This window comes from Panthera onca, chromosome D2 (genome assembly GCF_046562875.1).
Source record: "Panthera onca isolate mPanOnc1 chromosome D2, mPanOnc1 haplotype 2, whole genome shotgun sequence".
NCBI classification, from domain to species: domain Eukaryota; kingdom Metazoa; phylum Chordata; class Mammalia; order Carnivora; family Felidae; genus Panthera; species Panthera onca.
In genome coordinates, this window is record NC_138349.1 from 70,293,547 (window position 1) to 70,313,539 (window position 19,993).

Below are 19,993 nucleotides of genomic sequence, written 5' to 3' on the forward strand. Positions count from 1 at the left end.
AATGAAATCGTGAACATATCTGAAATAAAGGACTTCTGTTTGCTACCATAGTCTTGTTCTAATGGTTGTGCTGGGGAGGGGTTGGGGGGTCAGGTGGAGAATCTTAAGTTTTTGTGATACTGTTTCAAATTATTAAAATAAGGGAGCTTTAAATGTTGAACACACTTATCGAGTCTTTAGAGTAGATACAAGATGTTACACTCAAGTAGCTACCTGCCCAACGTAACCATACCTATGTGATGTCAAAACCAAGTAGTGAGGTATCTGTTCCCAAAAAATGCTATAAATATATAACAAATCTAGTAAGGACTCCAAAGTATGATCTTCGGAGCACAATAGTTACAGTATATTGTAACAGATTCTGCTTTTCATAAAAGTAAAAGGGTAACTGGTGTCTAATACAATGTAAGTTTTATCTAGATGAGATTATCTACCGCTGAAATACACACACACAGAGCCACTACTCTGTATCATCAATGGATATATCCCACGATACCTTAAAGTTTTTAAACATAAAGCCGTGAAAAGAATTCCAGCCAAATGATGGCATACTTTTTTTTAGATTAGGAAGGAGAATCAAGTGGCAGAGCTAGATGCTTCAGAGCGTGACCTCCAAGACCAAGCAGAACAATGTGAACCATTTGGGAGTGATCAGAGGAAGAAATGCTTTCGTAAAAATAGTTCTACTGTAATTTCTCAGCACGATATAAAAAGGAAAGTTGTGGGTAGGGAAGGACGTTAACACTCAAGTCACGTTCTCTTTAAAATTCTTTTTCCCCGAAGCAATTTGATTTTCAGTCTTTCACAGCCACCACCTTTCTTTGCCACCATTTCCAGCAGAAATCTCCCCCCTTAAGAAGGAGATAATGTGAGAGGTCTCAATAACTTACAAGACAGTACTGATACTCTAATAAACTTCTTATTTAAAACAACAGCAGCTTGTTTGGCAGAATTGGCCCAACTTGTGTGAAAATCAGGAACACAGGCATTTCTGTGCAAACTGACAGTCTAAATTTTAAAATCGAAAGTAGAGACGTATTAACCTAGTGGTCCTAAGTCCTTAAACTCTCCCTTAATTATTGAATGAAAAATTTAGATTACTAATGCAACCATTACAATTTTCATAGTATATGTTATAAAACAATTAGGCTACAAGACCGTTTGATGTATGGTATCATAATCTTCCTAAAGAATCCTTTCCCAAAACCGTACCTTAGATTCATGCTATGAGAACTTACTTATCTCTCTGAAGAGCTTTGCAAAGGATTTCCAGTTTTAGATCATTTATATTTACATCTTCCTCCTTTATGGTGAAACAAAAAAATTCTCATTAAGTCCTGATTTTAAGAAATACATGCTTACATTTGAGTTGTATCAGTTTCTAATTCTACATAAATATTGTTTTACTTTTGATTCATAATTTAAAAAAATTTCCTTATAAGACATTAATACGCAGAAGAGTAAGCCAATTAATAACTCTGTGTGAATCAGTTTCTGATTATTCTGTGATAATCTGATGTTATCAGGAACCCTGAAAAGGTTAAGATTTTAAACAAGGTAACATAAAAGCCAATCCATTACATTTTTTAAGTCTACCAAACTACTTTCAATTGCAAGGCCAATTCTTATCCTACAGAATTATCATCATAATCTTTTTTTTCCCCCCAAAGAAGGCTGAGAAACAGCTCCTCTTAGGGTGAATACTATGAAAAATATATTGATAAAGCAACGTATCAGAATGAAGAACTAATAATGACTTAATAAATGAAAGAAAAAAAAATACCTCAGGACTCTGAAAAGCCGTGTTTTTTATTCGTGCACAGAAAAAGACAGGGAACATGTGAGAATTATCAGGAAAGGGACTCTCCTGACAACTTTTCTAAAGAGCTACACATTCCAAGAGTTAGGAATAGCTGAACCAGAGAGTCTTTTTTAAAATTTAAAAAAAAAAACCATTTATTTATTTTTGAGAGAGAGAAAGACTGAGAGAGAGAGACTGAGAGAGAGAGAGAGAACAAGTGGGGGAGGGGCAGAGAGAGAGGGCAACAGAATCTGAAGCCGGCTCCAGGCTCTGAGCTGTGAGCACAGAGCCTGATGTGGGGCTCGAACTCATGAACTGTGAGATCACGACCTGAGCCAGAGTCGGACGCTTTAACCGACTGAGCCACCCAGGCACCCGAGAGTCTTTTTTATTTTTTTTTATTTAAAAAAAAAAAAATAAAATAAATTTTTTTTAATGTTTATTCATTTTTGGATAGAGAGAGACAGAGTGTGAGGGGGGAGAGGCAAAGAGAGAGGGAGACACAGAATCTGAAGCAAGCTCCAGGCTCTGAACTGACAGCATAGAGTCTGACGCGGGGCTCGAACTCACAGACCGCGAGATCGTGACCTGAGCCGAAGTCAGACGCTTAACAGACTGAGCCACCCAAGCGCCCCACTGGGAGTCTTTTTTAATTAACACACTGTCATGATTGGCTAAAAGAAGTTACCTTTTCTTTTTTAATACGTTTTCAATTCTACAGCAAACCAAATATATAATTGTGATACTTGCCTTTGATCGTCTCCAGTGATTTTCCTTACCTCATCGATATATTCCAGCAAGTCCAAAGCTTTCTTGAAATCATATTCATTAGCTCTTCTGTTTTCTTCACAGATATATAGCTATGGGAAATTCAAATAAGGTTGAGGATTATTTTAAGTGATCATATAACTAAGACTAGAGAAACTTAGGGAGAAAATAAGTCATTATGTCTTCCAAGTAAGTCACAGGTATTTGTATTTTATACGAAGAAGACTGTCACATTTGGAAATCACATTCCATCTATCCTCACGATCAACTTTCTTTTAAAACATGCCTATACTCAACAGTACTTCATTTGTGTAACTTGGTATATATACTTTAAAAACGTCAGTAAATTCATATTCTTAGGTTCAATATAATGTAACATACTTCAGTATTGTTTTGGGCATATTCTTTGCGATATGCTATATAAAGAGAGGCTGTTGTGGGCTCAATTACAGGAAATCTGTTACCAATAATGACTAAAATACTGAAGTTTTGGAATTGTCTTCTGTTACTATAATTAGAGTGATTTCAAAGTGATCCTACATCACTCTTGTATTGGGATGCTCTGTTGAAGGGCAAAGAGCGAAGCAGAGTTAAGGCTACAAGTACAGTACGTAACAATGAGACTGTCTCATGGAGGCTGCAGCCCATAATCTAGGGAATTGTTGTGTTCCTGCCCTCAGGAATGTGTTGTGTTCCAGACAAAAGCAGGAGGACAGTACTCACAGGCTATGTAAATCTAGTTCCTTAAACTATTTTTCTTATGGAAGAGCCTGAACTGTACCTCATGGTATGTTTATGTCCTATGCTAGAAAAGAAAATCCAAGTACTTCCTTCTGGTCACCTGGATAAGCATCTCTAGGAACAGCTGGAGATCTATGGGAGGCAGAGGCTGATCCGCTTCCTGCCAACTGGCATCCTGTTCTCAAGCAGCTTCTAACAACTTATTTTAGAGGAAGGGGAAAGTTACCGGAAAAATGGAAACGGAAAGAGGACTACTCTTAGGAACTGTCCATCTGACTCAAGAAACACTGACGTCGTTTTGAGACTGAGGAATGGCGCAAGGATTCGCAAAGACGTACGCTGATGAGCTGTGGTGCAGTCAGCACCGGCATCGCACTGAGACTCAGCTCTTTCTCTGCCAGCAGTTGCTCCGGCAGGGTCTCCTGGTGCAGCAGAAAGCGCTCCTGCTCAGCCATTTCTAGAATTCAAAATGAGAGGCAGGGAGGGGAGTAAACTTCTGCTCTGTCATAAAACAAATCTGAATTAAAAAAAAAAAAAAAAAAAAAAAAAAGGAACACCTCTAACGGTAATCTCATCGTTATTTGATGATCTTAAAATGTTATTAATTCTGCTTGCCTTTGATTCCTGATTATGTTAAAACATATTCATGATTTGATCCAAGTCATATAAACAGTCACAGTAACCAGACAGAGTTAGGAGAGAAGAGAAGAGCTATGAAAATACACCTACTGCCTGGAGAACAGATGGCTATTTCACAAGACACAAGTCCCCCAAATCTGGGGCCACCCGGTCCCATTTTATGTTAACTCAAGGAGGTGCTTCTTCCCACCAGTTTCTAGTAGAATCTTGCACTAAGGGAAATGATCTATTTAAAAGCCGCCATGAGTTATTACAAGAAAAAAAGCCTGGAAGATTATGCACCAAACCTATTAATTAGCAATGGTGAGCTCTACTGGATGAGGTGACATCAGCCATCCAGGCTGCAGCCCATTACCTGGTTTTGCCCAGGAAGATGTGGACTGCAGGAGACAAGGACTGAGAACTGCTATGTATTCTCATAAACACAGTTGTCACCGCCAGGTACAATGACCAAAGCATAAATATGCTCATTCAAATACTGACATCCCTCGTGATCCTAATTTTGTAAAAATTAAATAATTTTTGTGCGATTTCCATACATAGAGAAGCAGACTGGGAGGGTACACGAAACAGTGACCATAGTTCTCTCTGGGGCAGTGAGATTATATAGACTATCTGTTTGTTATGTTTTTTCCCGGTAATTTACAAATTTCAGTAAGGAATTATTTATATAACCAGAAAATTAAAAAAAAAATCTACTCCCTAGGATTAGATACACTGTGATGATGGTCTGCAGGTAATTACTGACACCCAAAAACATTCCCATTGTGTTAAGAAAGCAAAAGTTAAGAAGTGATCAAATGTAAAAAAAAAAAAAAAAAAAGAAGTGATCAAATGTAAAATGGTGACCACAGTTCCAATGATTTCTGGTGAGTGGGTTGTGGGGGGGGGAGCAAGAAATAAAACCTTGATTTGAGGGACACTTGGGTGGCTCAGTCAGTTAAGCGTCCGACTCTTGATTTCAGCTCAGGTCATCTCACGGTTTGTGGGATTGAGCCCCGTGTCAGGCTCTGAGCTGACCACAAAGCCTGCTTAAGATTCTTTTGCTCTTTCCCTCTGCCCCTCTCCCCAGCTTGTACGAGCACGCTCTCTCTCTCTCTCTCTCTCTCTCTCTCTAATATAAATAAATAGATAAAACAACCATCTGGATTTGAATAACACGGTCTATCTCTGGTGACTAGGTAAAATATGGCTTCCCATGTCAGACTATCAGCCAACCTTGCAGAATATATACACACTTCTCTAGAACAATAAACACTACTAGTGCTTAAAAATAAGATTGAAAATCTCCTTTATAAACAGTGAAAAATAGTTTTAATAATAAAAGTTAAATGCTAACCCTACACTTTATTGGGGACTTAATATGTATAAGACATTTTTTTCAAGGAACACAGTGTCTCCACTCCTTACAACTACCCATTTTATAGCTGAGGAAACGGAGGCTCAGAGGGTATCCAAGGTCACAAAGCTAGTAAGCCAGAGAAAACATATGAAACCAGATCTGTCCAATTTCTGTCAAGATTCTTTCTACTGTTTCCATTCCTTGAAGAAAAAAAGACGGTAGTATAAATAGAATCCATACCTCAAAGGCTGGCCTCTGTGGATAAGCCCTGCAACCAAATACAAGTATCTATGTTTGTATACCCTTCACCCCTGATCACAGAGTTAAGATCCCCTTCCAATTTTTACTTTGAGAAATTCCAAACTTGGGGCACCTGGGTGCTCAGTTGGTTAAGTGTATGACTCTTGATCTATGGGTCATGAGTTCGAGTCCACAATGGGCTCCATGCTGGGCATGCAGCCGATTTAGAAAAGAATTCTAGGGGGGCCTGGGTGGCTCAATTGGTTAAGCAGCCTACTTCAGCTCAGGTCATGATCCTGTGGTTTGTGAGTCTGAGCCCTGAGTCAGGCTCTGCTTTGGATTCTGTGTCTCCCCCTCCCCTGCTTGTACTCTGTCTCTCTCTCTCAAAAATAAATAAAGCATTAAAAAAAATTTTTTTTAAATAAACATTAGAAAAATAAAAATAAATTCTAACACCACAGAAAATTAAAAAAAATTTTTCTTAACATTTTTTTATTTTTGAGAGAAAAAGAGACAGCGTGCGAGCAGGGGAGGGACAGAGAGACAGGGAGACAGAATCCAAAGCAGGCTCCAGGCTCCGAGCTGTCAGCACAGAGCCCGATGCGGGGCCTGAACTCATGAACCGTGAGATCATGACCTGAGCCGAAGTCAGACGCTCAGGCGCCCCTAGAGAAACTATTAAAGAAGAATACAGTGCACCCTGTATACCTACAGTTACCTGTTAGCATTCTGCCATCTTGGCTTTATCTACCTGTTTACCAATCTACCTATTTGCTTTTCCTCCTAAATCAAATGAAAGCTGCAAACATCATGACATTTCTAAATACTTTAGGATGTACCTCCTAAGGGCATTCAATCACAATATCATTAGCAGATCTGAAAAATTTAACACAAATACAGAAATACCATCTAATGTTAATTATGTTCACATCCCCTCAGTTGTCCCCAAAACGTGCGTCATGGTTGGTTATTTGGGGGATGATCGAGGAGCTGAGCCAGCCTCTCTCCCTACATTTGGTTGTCATGGCTCTCAGGTTACTTTAATCTAAAACAGCCTCCTGTTTTTTTTTTTTTTTTTTTTTTTAAACAATAAGAGCCTGTGATTACTTAACCATTAAGGCAATCCACAGACTCTTTTTTTTTTTTTTAATTTTTTTATTTATTTTTGGGACAGAGAGAGACAGAGCATGAACGGGGGAGGGACAGAGAAAGAGGGAGACACAGAATCGGAAACAGGCTCCAGGCTCTGAGCCATCAGCCCAGAGCCCGACGCGGGGCTTGAACTCACGGACCGTGAGATCGTGACCTGGCTGAAGTCGGACGCTCAACCGACTGCGCCACCCAGGCGCCCCATAAAACAGCCTCCTGTTTTGTTGTTTTTTTAAGTTTTTTGTCTTTCATGCTGCTGAATTTGGGAGTCGGAGCCAATTATATTGTAAAATGCCCCAAAACAGGATCTATCTAATCACTTCCCTGGGGTTAGATTCAGGTCGAACATTTCTGACACGACAATAGCACAAGGTGGTATTCCACACTGCTACGTGACATCACCCTGGGAAGTATTTACGGTGAGCCTGTCTCAGTGCTGATGATGGTACCTGTCAGGTCCATGTCACGATACTCTGAAAGCATGAGGCCATCCTTTTCCCCTAACCCCTAAACTCAATGGCTTTAGCGTCCTTGGATGACACATTAGTCACCATGGTTGCCGGTGGTGATCTGCCAAGTCCCATTCTACACTTATCAGTTGGTATTCTTTTTTTTCCTAAAGGAAACTCTCACTGACCCCTCCCCTTGTGGGTCTCACTGTAGATTTATGGATTTTTTTTTGTTTTTAAACTGTGAAATAAAATGTTTTACTATCATTCTTTTTGGTGTTTAGATTATCCCCAAACTTGGCCAGTGGTGGCTGTCGTATTGACATCTCTACATTAAGCTTGCTTTCTGGCCCAACAAGACTCCCCAGGATCATTCCCTCAATAACCCTCATCTCCTTTTACTGAGAAATAGTTAGAAGCCATGATACAGGACTAGGTACGCTCCTGTCACTGGGGTGTCACTGCTTTTAGGCCTTTTCAGTGGACAGAGCCCAAGAAATACTTTAATTTTGAACAATCGTGATTCCATCTGAAATCTCCAATTCAAGTACAGTCCAGGGCCCTTCCTCATCCTCCTCCTAGATTTCTATCTCCCTCTTCCCCTTGGTTCTCAAAAATAAGAGTGTATCCAAACATATTCTTAACTGACAACATAACAAAAGTCTCACAATTATGACACCAAAAAGCTTTGAATTCTGAAACCAGTAGCTTTAACAAACTACTATCTACAACAAACCCACTGAATAAAGATTTCTTTGCAGTTCTTCCTGTTCTTAGAATGTGAGTCACTAAGGGTGTAATCAAAGCACTGGGTCAAATCATTTACTTTTATTCTTTAGGAATTCTTATTTAACATACAAACTTTCTCTAAAAAATAGAATCCCAAATATGTACTTATGTAATTGTCTAAAGCCACTGAATAGAAAGCATTCCTCTTAAAGAAGAGATGGGTCCTGTGTCTAATGAATACCACTGAACAATACTAGGAGTGCATTATAAAAGTTCACTGATAGCATGCTTGATGCTCAAATTCTTTCTTTTACCTTCAATTTTTTCTTGCAGTACATCCTCTGAAAAGTCTGAAGCCAAGGCAGCCAATTTGCTCAAGCCAAGAAGGGTTTTTTTCTTTGCAAAGTAATGTGTTTCCATGTTTGCCAGACCCAGAAGTGTTGCATGAGCCTACAACAAAACACGAAAACTGCTAAGACCCCGCGTACTAATTCAAGTTGAAATACAGGCTAATGCACAACCTAAACTTGTTTTCCCCCCTAATTTATATCAATGAAAGATCAAGTCAGTACTAGCAAACCTAAAAACTAATTGGTTCTATACACCAAGAGTAATTACACAATAAAATACCAACCAGCGACACTAATTATTGGGAAAAGAAACATGTATAAGACATTTGCTCTGTAACAATTACAGAGTCACTTCAACGACCTGTCAAGGACAAATTTTAAAATTAATTCGTGTATTGTTTTTACTCATAATTTGAACATTTTAATACTCATTGCAAATAAAGGTCAATGGTTATTTACATGTTAATACAATTTTTGTGCTTTATTTTACTCTAATAGTAGTCAAAACACAACAGGCTACATTTTTTTGAGACATTAAAAATAAGAGCAATGCCATCATAAATAAACAAGAATACTTTATTCAAATTATGTCAGAGAAAGGAGACATATGCTTAAAATAATTTCTAAATAGCATTTTAATCACTATAAACTAAACTAATTAAAACTAAAGGGGCACCTGAGTGGCTCAGTCAGTCATTTGAGCGTCTGACTCCTGATTTCAACTCAGGTCATGATCCCAGGGTCATGGGATGGAGCCCCACATTGGGCTCTGTGCTAAGCATGGAGCCTGTTTGGGATTCTCTCTCTCTCTCTCTCTCTCTCTCTCTCTCAACTTCTGCCCCTCTCCCCTGCTTGTGCTCTTTCTCTATAAAATAAAAACTAGTTTAAAAAAAAAAAAAAAAAAACAACTAAGTAAAAAACTGCCTAAACCTGCTCCATGTAACTCAATTCTTACCTTTTCTAATTCTTGGCTGTTAATTTCATGTAACCAGCTGAGATGTTCATGAGCTTGCAAAAAATTTGCCAACTCTCCATGCTGAGAAATGGGTTGAGATAATAATTTGCCTCGCTTTCCTTTCTCCAGATACCAACGGAAGAGAAAGTCTGAAAAATTCTACAAATAAAAGAGCAAAGAATCCAATAATATTTATTAATACAGTTTTAAAAAGTATATTTCTGATAATAAAACGTTAATATTTTTTTCAAAGGTCTTAGATTCCAGAACAGAGATCCTGTTTAAACATTTATTTTCTATATACTAGGATCCTCAAAAAAAAACCCTTAACTTAGTTTAACAAAAGAGGAATGCAGATTCTGAAAGGGGATCTTGTTTAAGATCATGTAAACTCTAGATGTGCGTGGTATGGTTTGACAGCCATTAGCTATGTACAGCTGTTTAACCTAGTTAAAATGTTAAAATTCAGTTCCTCGGTCACACTAATCACATCAGGTGCTCAACGTGCCCCATGTCCTATCTTAGAAAACACACAGGAAAGTTCTATGCAACAGTGCAGAATGAAAGATTCCCAGGGGTCAAATTCTTTTTTTAATGTTTATTCATTTTTTTTTTTTTTGAGAGAGAAAAAGAGACAGAGCATGAGCAGGGGAGGGGCAGAAAAAGAGGGAGACACAGAATCCGAAGCAGGCTCCAGGCTCTGAGCTGTCAGCATAGAACCCGACGCAGGGCTCAAACCCACGAACTTGTGAGATCATGACCTGAGCCCAAGTTGGACGTTTAACTGACTGAGCCACCCAGGCGCTGCCTCCACACCTCCAGGGGTTCAATTCTGTGCCAGAAGGCCATGTGCACTGGAATGATAAACAGGATTCTAGAGAGGGTCTAAATGCCTAGCCAGTTTTCCCCACCTGATGTTTGCCGGATGCTGGGGTAGCATGGAAGGCTAGGCTGGAAGGGAAGATTAAAATGTCCTACAGTCACACAGTATTTAAGAGGTATTTCCACTAAAGGAAATTCTGCCATGAACACACCAGTCCCACAAGACTTTGAAACCAGAAATGAAATGAATGTAACAAAAGCCTCAACCAAATCTTGGCCCACCTCTGTTCTTGATGAACTGAGTGACCTACCTCTCACTTTATCTGCCTCTCAGGAGAAAAAAAACCAAACATTATTTTCATCTTTAAGGTTCCTTTACACACAATATCCAAAATACAACCAGAAATTCATAAGACATAATAAGCAGAAAAATATGACCAAGAAGTAGGCAAGAGAAACAAATCTGAGGATGATCAGATTTTAGAGGTAGTACAGAAGGATTTTTTAAAGAACTACTGAACACATTAAAGAAAATAAAAGAAAGAAAAAATGGATGAAAAATGTCAACAAAGAACTAGAATCCACAAAAGAATAGAAATCACGATGGACGCAGAAATATTTACTTTAGTGCTATCGTGAAATACTAAATAAGCCATGTCAAACAATCAGGCCCTGATCAAATAAAGCAAGTTACATCCAGGCCATGAAATACCACAATACCATCAAAACATTATGAAATATTTAATGATATCAGGACAAATGTTTGTGATTAGCAACTGGCAAAACATATTTGTCCACAATAATATAGCGTGAAAAGATTAGAACAACATAAACCAAATGTTACAAAGGGTTCTTCCTCTCTGGGTAGTGAAATTTTGAATGATTCTTAAAATCTTTCTGGTTTATAGGGGCTTTCTGAATTTTATACTATGTTCACTTTTAAAAATTTTTTTTTTTTTAATGTTTTATTTATTTTTGAGACAGAGAGAGACAGAGCATGAACGGGGGAGGGGCAGAGAGAGAGGGAGACACAGAATCGGAAGCAGGCTCCAGGCTCTGAGCTATCAGCCCAGAGCCCGACGCGGGGCTCGAACTCACGGACCGCGAGATCGTGACCTGAGCCGAAGTCGGCCGCTTAACTGACTGAGCCACCCAGGCGCCCCTATGTTCACTTTTATAGTAAGAAAAAAGTCAGTGCTTACTTGACAATCAACTAGCTTAAATTCACCTAGAGAGTGTCATAGTGAAAAGTTTTTTGAAAAATAAAAAGCATGTGGGTCCACGTGGGTGGCTCAGTCGGTTAAGCATCCGACTTCGGCTCAGGTCATGATCTCATGGTTCGGGAGTTCAAGCCCCGCATCAGGCTGTGTGCTGACAGCTCAGAGCCTGAAGCCTGCTTCAGATTCTGTGTCTCCTTCTCTCTGCCCCTTCTCTGCTCACGCTCTTTCTCTCTCTCCCTCAAAAATAAATAAACATTTAAAAAAAAAATTAGAAAAAAAATAAGAAGCATGATGTCAAAGAAGGAGAGCACAAATCTTTGGTGTATGGAAAGCTGAGCTCTCTAAAAGCTGCAGCATCCTGTGCTCCTAAGATCTTCTTTTCAAATTTTAAAAATTCTCTCAATTTTCATATACCTAAGTACTTTTAATTATGACTGGAAATATATGAATAGAAATGAAAATTTTAACTTATTTGTCAAAGGTCACAGAACCTTTCAACAATATTTGGAATCATCTGCCAATTTACAAAGAAACCTAATGCACAAATTAGTACATAAGGTAACTACAAAACGACTATATATCATCTTCCAACAAAACACCCAAGTAAGATTTGAAACGAGGGCGCCTGGGTGGCTCAGTCAGTTAAGCGTCTGACTCTTGATTTCTGCTCATGTCATGATCTCGCGGTTCATGAATTCAAGCCCTGCCCGCATCAGGCTCTGCACTGACAGTTCCGAGCCTGCTTGGACTTCTCTCTCTCCTTCTCTCTCTACCCCTCCTCTCCCCACACGTGCTCTCTCTCTCTCTCTCTTGAATAAGCATAAAAAAAAAAAAAAAAGATTTGAAATGGTAAAACCTTACAACAGCATCAATTTCCTACGTCCCCAACACTCGTTACCTGATCAGCAAACTGGGTCACGTAGCGCTGGAGTCTGGTCTGGTTGTCAGTCTGCTCACACATTTGCACTAAGATATCAAAGTCACAGTACTTTTCTGCTAATGAAGCAGCCCACGGGTACTGGCCTAGTGTGACTGTAGAAATGAGAACAGATGGAAAAATTTCTGTTAGTGAAAACTTATTATGTGATAGAAAGTATTACTTGAAACTTTAATTCATATTATATTCTAAAAAATAACGGAATAGAAACCTTTCCACTTACTGGCATTTAGTTTCATAATCCTTATAAACTCATTAGAGAGGCAAATTTAATCCCCTGCTTCATCACTGCCTACCCATGATGCTAGTCCCTTCCTTGGTATACTAGCAAAACGAGCTACTTCTCCTAACTCTAGCTATGAAAATAACGTGTCCTTTGCCGAACAGCCACACTGTCCCGTCTGTACCCTCTAACCGCCCTCATCGTGCTCTACTGTGCAGTCGACTTATTCATGTAAAAGTCTGAGATAAGCTCTTTGAGCACAGTCTCCAGTTGTTTTTAATTTATTCATTTTCAAATCATCTTCAGCACCATCTATGGTACTTGTACCTGGAAAGGTGTGAAGACAAGGTCGAACAAATGAATGAATGCAGAAAGCTGTACATACATGCTTTGCTTTACGTTCTTGGTTACAGTTGGATTAATGATATTACACTGAATATGCTACATTAATGATTGGACTCCGTCACCCGCTCCGCAACGTCAAAGACCCATAGCCATTGCTAAATATCATGCACTTACGAAGTGGAGATAGGAGATCTGATCTTTTCTGTAGGTATTCCATTTCCAGACTGCTGTATCTTTCTTGATCACCAGATTTGTCCAGAGACTTAAGCTGGGAAACGTAACCATCCAGGAAGCAATCAATCAGTGCTACCAGCTGCTCTGTCAGAATGTTTCGGAGGTTGCTGTCTGCCTGAGGATATACCACTTTCAGGACAATCCCATGCTGGCGCACGATTACTGTTCGGATGCCCCCAGGACCACTCGTTGCTATGAGATCACATAAAGTAATATGGTAAGTAAGGGTTCTACAATGGCTAGGGGAAAGACCAACTGCCTAAGAACTATCATGTCACCGCTGCTGGAAAAAATAAACAAATAGGGGTTCAGCTGATCCCTCTCTATGTCCTGCTTAAATCCCATCTTCTCTATGGAGACTTCAACACAGCCAGGTGAACATGATCCTCTCCCTTCTAAATTCCTTCAGTGCTAACTCCACTTACTTTCTTGTATTAAATCAACATTAACTATTGTCAATACCTCTAGGGCCAGGACCTCCTTCTTTGAATAACCATATGCACTAAAATCTAGTAGACAAAGGGCACCTGGCTGGCTTAGTAGAGCATGTGACTCTTGATCTCAGGATCGTGAATTCAAGCACCACGTCAGGGGTAGAGATTACTTACAAATTTTTTTTTTAAATCTAGTGGACGCATAATAAGTATCAGTTACATAAATTACAGGCAAATCTACAAATTATTCTAAGAGAATAAAGCAATTTTCACAAGAATTACTCATTCTGGAGGTGGCACTTATTTTTCATTTCGCTCACAAACCCACACTAATGGAATAATACAGCTTCCAGAAACGATAGGCCATTAGAAATATATCTTGAACGACTGCTAATAATAAACCAGTACATTTGCGCTCAGAGCTTGCAATCTCACCTGTCCAAGGAACATACTCAGGTTCTTGTTCTATCGGCTCTTTTCTATATAAGGAGTTTCTATTCTGTCGATAATGACAGGCAGCTTGTAGCATGTCCTAGAAAAAAATGCATCAGCATATGCAGAAAGTGATGAGTCCCAGTATTCTTAAAGATAATTTGAAACATCAAAGTCTATTAATACTAAAAAAATACTCAGCTCAAGTCTGTAAGAATTACTCTTTTGGTTCTTCTGCATTTGAAATTTGTTTTACTCCATAACTTAACTTTAATTTTGGAAAACTTACTAACCAAAGTAGGAAAACCATTGCTATGAAGAACATTATCTAAGATTAAATGGAACATTTTAATCAATAATGTAACTATTAAGTTCTTGAGTAATTAAGACACTTAGTTACTATAACATTAATACATTTGCCATGATATATGTATCTTTCTCCAGATAAAAGGTTATTATTTTATTATAATCCAGAACCCAGGATTATAGAAACTTTTAATACGCATAAGACATTCAAAATGCTTGATAAATAAAACGACTGTACTTTTCTACATTTTTTGAATTAAATGCTAAACACTTTTAAATTACTGGCAATACAGAGTTGGAATATGGAAACCACTTTCTCTTCCAGCCACACTCTGGTCTTTGATTTGCTGAAATCTTCACCGTGGTTTTGTACCTTGAGAATACTGTTCACATTGATCACCACTTCAGCCCATTCAACAGATTCCAAAGATGTTTCCTTTAAGACCTGCTCCTCATGCTCCAGTAAACACTCGCAAATGGTGTCTACCTGCGACACCTGAGGGAGTACAGAGAAGGCAACTACTTTTAACAAAAACCATGGCGGTGGGTAATAATCACAACTGCCCAGAATCTACTCAACGGGCTTTTCTCAGAAAGTCATATTCTTAGCTCATTACTCAGAATAAAACAGTTGATGGCAAAAAATACATTTAAAAAGAAGTAGGGAGAGAAAATACTGTGCAAGGGATCCTCGAGCAACACAGGTTTGAAATGCGTGGGTCTGCTTACATGTAGATGTTTTTCGATACCTTACAGTACTGTGAATTTATTTTCTCTTCTTCAGGATTTTTTTAAAAACATTTTGACTACATGGGGGCTCGGGCACCCTTAACCCTCACATTGTTCAAGGGTCAATTATATAATTTCTAACTGTTCTTTTCTAATTTTTGTCATTACTAACACACGGAGGTAACGGTGCAAAACTGTTCTTAAAGCACTGAAACCCTTGTTTCCAGTTTCAGCCCCCAGTTAAACTTTCCCTACCTTACTACTTAATACACCAGAGTCTGCATAGCATTGGGCACTCAGAGAGAAGGAAAAACAGAAATCAGGTTTGCTGCCCTTAAGGATACAAACTAGTTGAAGGAGCAAGACCTATACACAAACCGTGGCCCAAACAGAATCACTGTCTTTTAAACCCTGTTCTGCCTTCTCAGATGTTAGTCAAAGGCACATTAACAGCCCTAGCAAGAGACTTCTGGCTCATTTCATTTAAAAGATTAAGTGTAAGAATTTTTTTATAGGGTGCAATATTGACTTATTTAATTCATGTTTGTTTGCTTATTTATTTTGAGAGAGAGAGAGAGATCGAGCAAGCAGGACAGAGAGAGAATCCCAAGTAAGCTCTGCACTGCCAGGGCAGAGCCCGATGAGGAGCTTGAACTCACGAACTATGAGATCATGACCTGAGCCGAAATCAAGAGTCAGATGCTTAACTGACTAAGTCACCCACGTGCCCCAAACTTAAGAATTTTTTTTAATACTGTTAACGTGAAAACGATAGGGAAAGCATATGTGATATATGATATGATATATGATATGATAGCAGAAAATTATTGTCAAAACATTTGCTCAACACCTTTATGATAGGAGTTACATACTCAGCGGTCTCAAATTCTGTTCATATGCTATCCTGAAAGTCTGACCCTTAAACAGTTACCTCTGCTTTAATGGAACCCTGGGATTCAGAACTACACCCAAAGGAAGCTTAAGGCCAGTAAACATCATAGTCTTAAACATTACCATTTCCCATATGGAGTGTTCTTTTGAAAAACCTATCACATTTTTGGTTTTGTCCTATGCTATTCCTAAGGTACTATTCCTGAATTATGTATCCAACTGATAATCATTTCTCATTTCCAAATCACTCCTTTTTTTTCCAGTTATCTGGAAAATATATACTGAATTAACTAGTATGCTTTCCACTTTGATCCGAATGCAGAAAAAAAGAACACGACTCTTAATTCTTTCAAATAATTTGTGAATTTTTTTAAAAAAACTTTGTTTTGCTGTATAAAATTAAGTATGAACAAAGACAAAAAAAAAAGACACAAAAGTTACAACAAACACTTTGATTGTGAAAGCAACCTATATGCCTTAAGGGTCCTATCTTTTTCCCTTCAAAACCCCAACATCCTCTCAAAGCTGAGGCCTTGCGAGGCTTACGACCCATTTCCGAATTTCCTTCCTCAAATGTATTAAAACGTACTAACTCTCCTTACAATACTCCAGTCCCTCCATTCCAAAAGCCAGATGGTTCTTATAGACTAGTTCGGGATCTCAGAATTACCTGAGGCCGTTGGCCCCAATCCATATACCCTCCTCTCCGCCACGCCACCCTCCACCATGTACTTCACGGACTTGGATCTTAAGAACACATTCTTCACTAGTCCCATCTCCTCAGAATTCCAAGACCTTTTCACCTCCACCTAGACTGACCCCAACACCCAACACTACCAACAGTTAACTTGGACAGCTCTCCAGCAGGGTTTTAGGGATAGACCCCAACTCTTTGGACAAGCTCTGGCATCAGATCTAACCTCTCCCTCCCAAAAAGTACTTATTTCACAATGGCCAGCTGACCAGCATCTTCCTCTTTTCTCCCTCCAAAGTTTACAGCAGGTTTTTCTTTTCCTTTGAAAATAAATTGATTTTAACAGCAAGGTAGATAGTAGGATCCTAGCAGGTGCCTGAGAAGAGTTTAGTGAAGGGATGGTTGGCAGAGTAAGGGGATCTGCAGAGGAAGGGGCGGCACCCAGGGCTAGCGACAGGGAAGCCACCACTAAGCCCAGGTGTGAAGGGGCACTGGGAAGCAGCAGTTACCGGGAACGCGGAGAGCAGCCAGAGGGAAGCCGCAGTCTCTGACAGAAGGCACAGCAAACTGCAGTGGAAGCAGGGAGGGAATGAGGCTGGGGGGAGGGGGGCATGACAGAACAGAGAATAACAGTGCCTCACCTCTGTTAAAGGCAACAAGAAGCCACAGGGCAAAGGAACCCACTGGCGAAGGTGCCCTCTGAGGCAGAGTCAAGAGTGGATTTGGAGAGACAAAGGAAAACACCCAGCAGACAGTAGGGAAGACTTCTTAGTCAAGTTTGCAAGCTCTAATTTGTAGGGAAAGTGACGAATAAATATGGAGTCCTGTTTAAAATTTCAATGAGATTTTTTTTTGGCCTCAAGCTTTTTCTCTGTTGGGGGCATGGTCGGCCAAGGGCCCAGCTCTACAAAGCCACATTAAGGGCAAAATAACAACTCTTACTTCTCTAAAAAAGACGTCTGCGGGGGTCAGGTTGGATGGGATTTCGCAGTCCCTCTTATTTAAAGCAATCATTATTGCTGTGTTCACGAGCTCAGAGAGCCTCGAGTGGTAGTTCTTGAGAACGATGGCGGCTGATAACTTTTCGGCATGCTCACAGAGCAACAGGCGAGTTGCCATGGGCATCCCTCGAACTGCAAAAGTGCCAAGACGTCCAAATAAGCCAACCTGGTGAAAACACAAACACATGTTCTTAGAAAGCATTTACAGTAACGTACAAAGTAATGCCGTCTTATCTGCCCCAGGAGCACACTGGGTACAGAGCCACTGGCCTCATCTGCCCCCAAAAAAGTACCTCAGCTACCTCTCCTTTTTGCTGTTTTGAACACGAACACGAACACACACACACACACACACACACACACACACACCCTTCAGCCAGAGCTGTGAGCACCTATAAGAAAGGGGAGATGGTTCCTCTTCTGAGATTAGGGCCATTCCATCACTCCATCTTATTTCTTACTTACGGTTATGAAAATCGTAAAATTGCTCTTTTCTACGTAACTTCCCTACATTCAAGATCCTCAGGAACTAGACACTCAGCAGTTTCCATCTTCAGCACCTGATTCCCAGAACCTTAAAGCCATGGGGAGGGTGGGAGAGTCTTTAATCCTTTGCACTATCTACCTCTGGTCTGCCTGATGCCTGTTTCAGGCGTTGCTAGGTTCCAGGACTTCTAAGCTTTCTCATTTGATGAAGCATTACATCCCAACTAGGAAGCCAAGAGACATCTAAATACTGAATACTCTTCCACATTTTAAGTGTGATCTATTTCATTAACAAAGTGACTTGGTTTTTATATGCTGAGGTTTATTTTAAATAAAGTACAGAGAAAACAAAAATAAACAGTAACCCAAATCCCCAGGGAATTCCTATGGACAGACGTGATGAATGCACATGGTTAAGAAAAAAAAATTTTGGGGGGTGCCTGGGTGGCTCAGTCGGTTAAGCGTCCAACTTCGGTTCAGGTCATGATCTCACGGCTTGTGAGTTCGAGCCCCGTGTCGGGCTCTGTGCTGACAGCTCAGAGCCTGGAGCCTCTTCAGATTCTGTGTTTTTCTCTCTCTCTCTGCCCCTCCCCCACTCACACTCTGCCTCTCAAAAATAAACATTAAAAAAAAATTTTGTTTTAAGAAAAGAAAAAAAATTAAGAAAAAAAATTTTTTTCTGAATTAGATTTATTACAACGAGCTCAAAAAAACAATGAGGAATCTACCTTTTGCTAAATGGTTTTCTGCAAATACCCCATGAGGTTAGTCTTCTTCTTTTTTTTTTTTTTTAAAGTATAAAGACAGCCCTGCAGTGTGTAAAAGGAAACCCAGGGCGGAAGGCTGCTTCCCACAAAATAGAATCATTTAGGAGCATTAGCAGTCAAGACAAGAAGAACAAGAGGTAATTACAGTGAAAAGCCAAAACAACTTGTGTCTTGGCAAGACTTGGTTTTGTAAACAAACTTGGTTTACAAGTGCATGTCAAGGGGTGCCTGGGTGGCTCAGTCAGTTAAGCATCGGACTTCAGTTCAGGTCATGATCTCGCCGATCTGGAGTTTGAGCCCCGCATCAGGCTCTGTGCTGAGAGCTCAGAGCCTGGAGCCTGTTTCAGATTCTATGCCTCTCTCTGTCCGCCCCTCCCCTGCTTGCACTCTGTCTCTGTCTCTCTCTCTCTCAAAAATAAACATTAAAAAATTTTTTTAAAAACACAAAAACAAGCACATGTCAAGAACAAACACTCCAACATCAGCCAACTGAAAACAAAAGACAAAAGATGACATTCATGCATCTTTTTCCTTTTTCTCTGTGTAAAAATGCTCTTTCCTCCCTTTTTCTAAATGGGAGAAGATGGTTTCTACACTGGGAATGACCATGGAAATGCTGTGTGTCCAGGGTGCTGCCGGCACCTCTCACTGCCTGCCTCTGCGAGCAGAGAACCTGGGCAACGAGAGGACGAACATGACCTCTCTTGGCTGGAGAACCATTTCTTGCCACTTTGCTGCCAAATTCACTCATTAAACTGCTTAAAGAAAAGCCACACCCTGACTTCTGAGAACGTACAGCAATCATACATAAAGACACATCGACTAAGAGGACAGCGCCCAAGAACCCTTCCTTCAGAGAATACAACCAAAAGAGAGTGGGTGTGATAAACCAGGGCCATAAGGAAGGATAATACTGTAGGTTGGACCTCAAGGCTCTCAGGAACATTCTCTACCATCCCAAATGAATAGCAAAGTCAGGAAAGACGGCGTGAAGCTCTAACCCATGGAAGAGAACAATACAAAATATAGAACAAAGGGTTCTCTTCCCAACACGCTCCTCCCCTTAAGGCTCAACTAACAGCGCAGGTGTGGGTCACCGCTCCGGAAATCTCTCCACCACACTGTCCACGGTGAACGCAGAGAGCCTGACTTGCACATGGTTAGGAAACTTAACAGCGTGGAGAGGTACAAGTTCCCCGCCCATTCCCTACTGGACCTGCAGTTGTCTCCTTCATATCTTTATATGCTTTTGTGGCATTTCTACTCTGGAAGACATTTTGGTTTCTGTAACACAAAGGAGTCACGTTAT

The 19,993-nt window shown here is 39.9% G+C and overlaps 1 protein-coding gene across 2 annotated transcripts in view; it reads right to left on the minus strand.

Annotated features, from left to right (window-relative positions):
• NUP133 (nucleoporin 133) overlaps window positions 1–19,993 on the minus strand; it is a 55,744-nt gene that overhangs the window by 6,800 nt on the left and 28,951 nt on the right. For both annotated transcript variants that reach the window (XM_060642774.3, XM_060642775.3), the window contains exons 15-24: window positions 17,373–17,597; window positions 14,490–14,612; window positions 13,814–13,910; window positions 12,885–13,136; window positions 12,104–12,237; window positions 9,164–9,322; window positions 8,173–8,308; window positions 3,649–3,767; window positions 2,581–2,661; window positions 1,239–1,303 (exon numbers count right to left, since the gene is read on the minus strand). In XM_060642774.3, coding sequence (XP_060498757.1) covers window positions 1,239–1,303; window positions 2,581–2,661; window positions 3,649–3,767; window positions 8,173–8,308; window positions 9,164–9,322; window positions 12,104–12,237; window positions 12,885–13,136; window positions 13,814–13,910; window positions 14,490–14,612; window positions 17,373–17,597 — 1,391 coding nt within the window. The remainder of the gene's footprint in view (window positions 1–1,238; window positions 1,304–2,580; window positions 2,662–3,648; window positions 3,768–8,172; window positions 8,309–9,163; window positions 9,323–12,103; window positions 12,238–12,884; window positions 13,137–13,813; window positions 13,911–14,489; window positions 14,613–17,372; window positions 17,598–19,993) is intronic.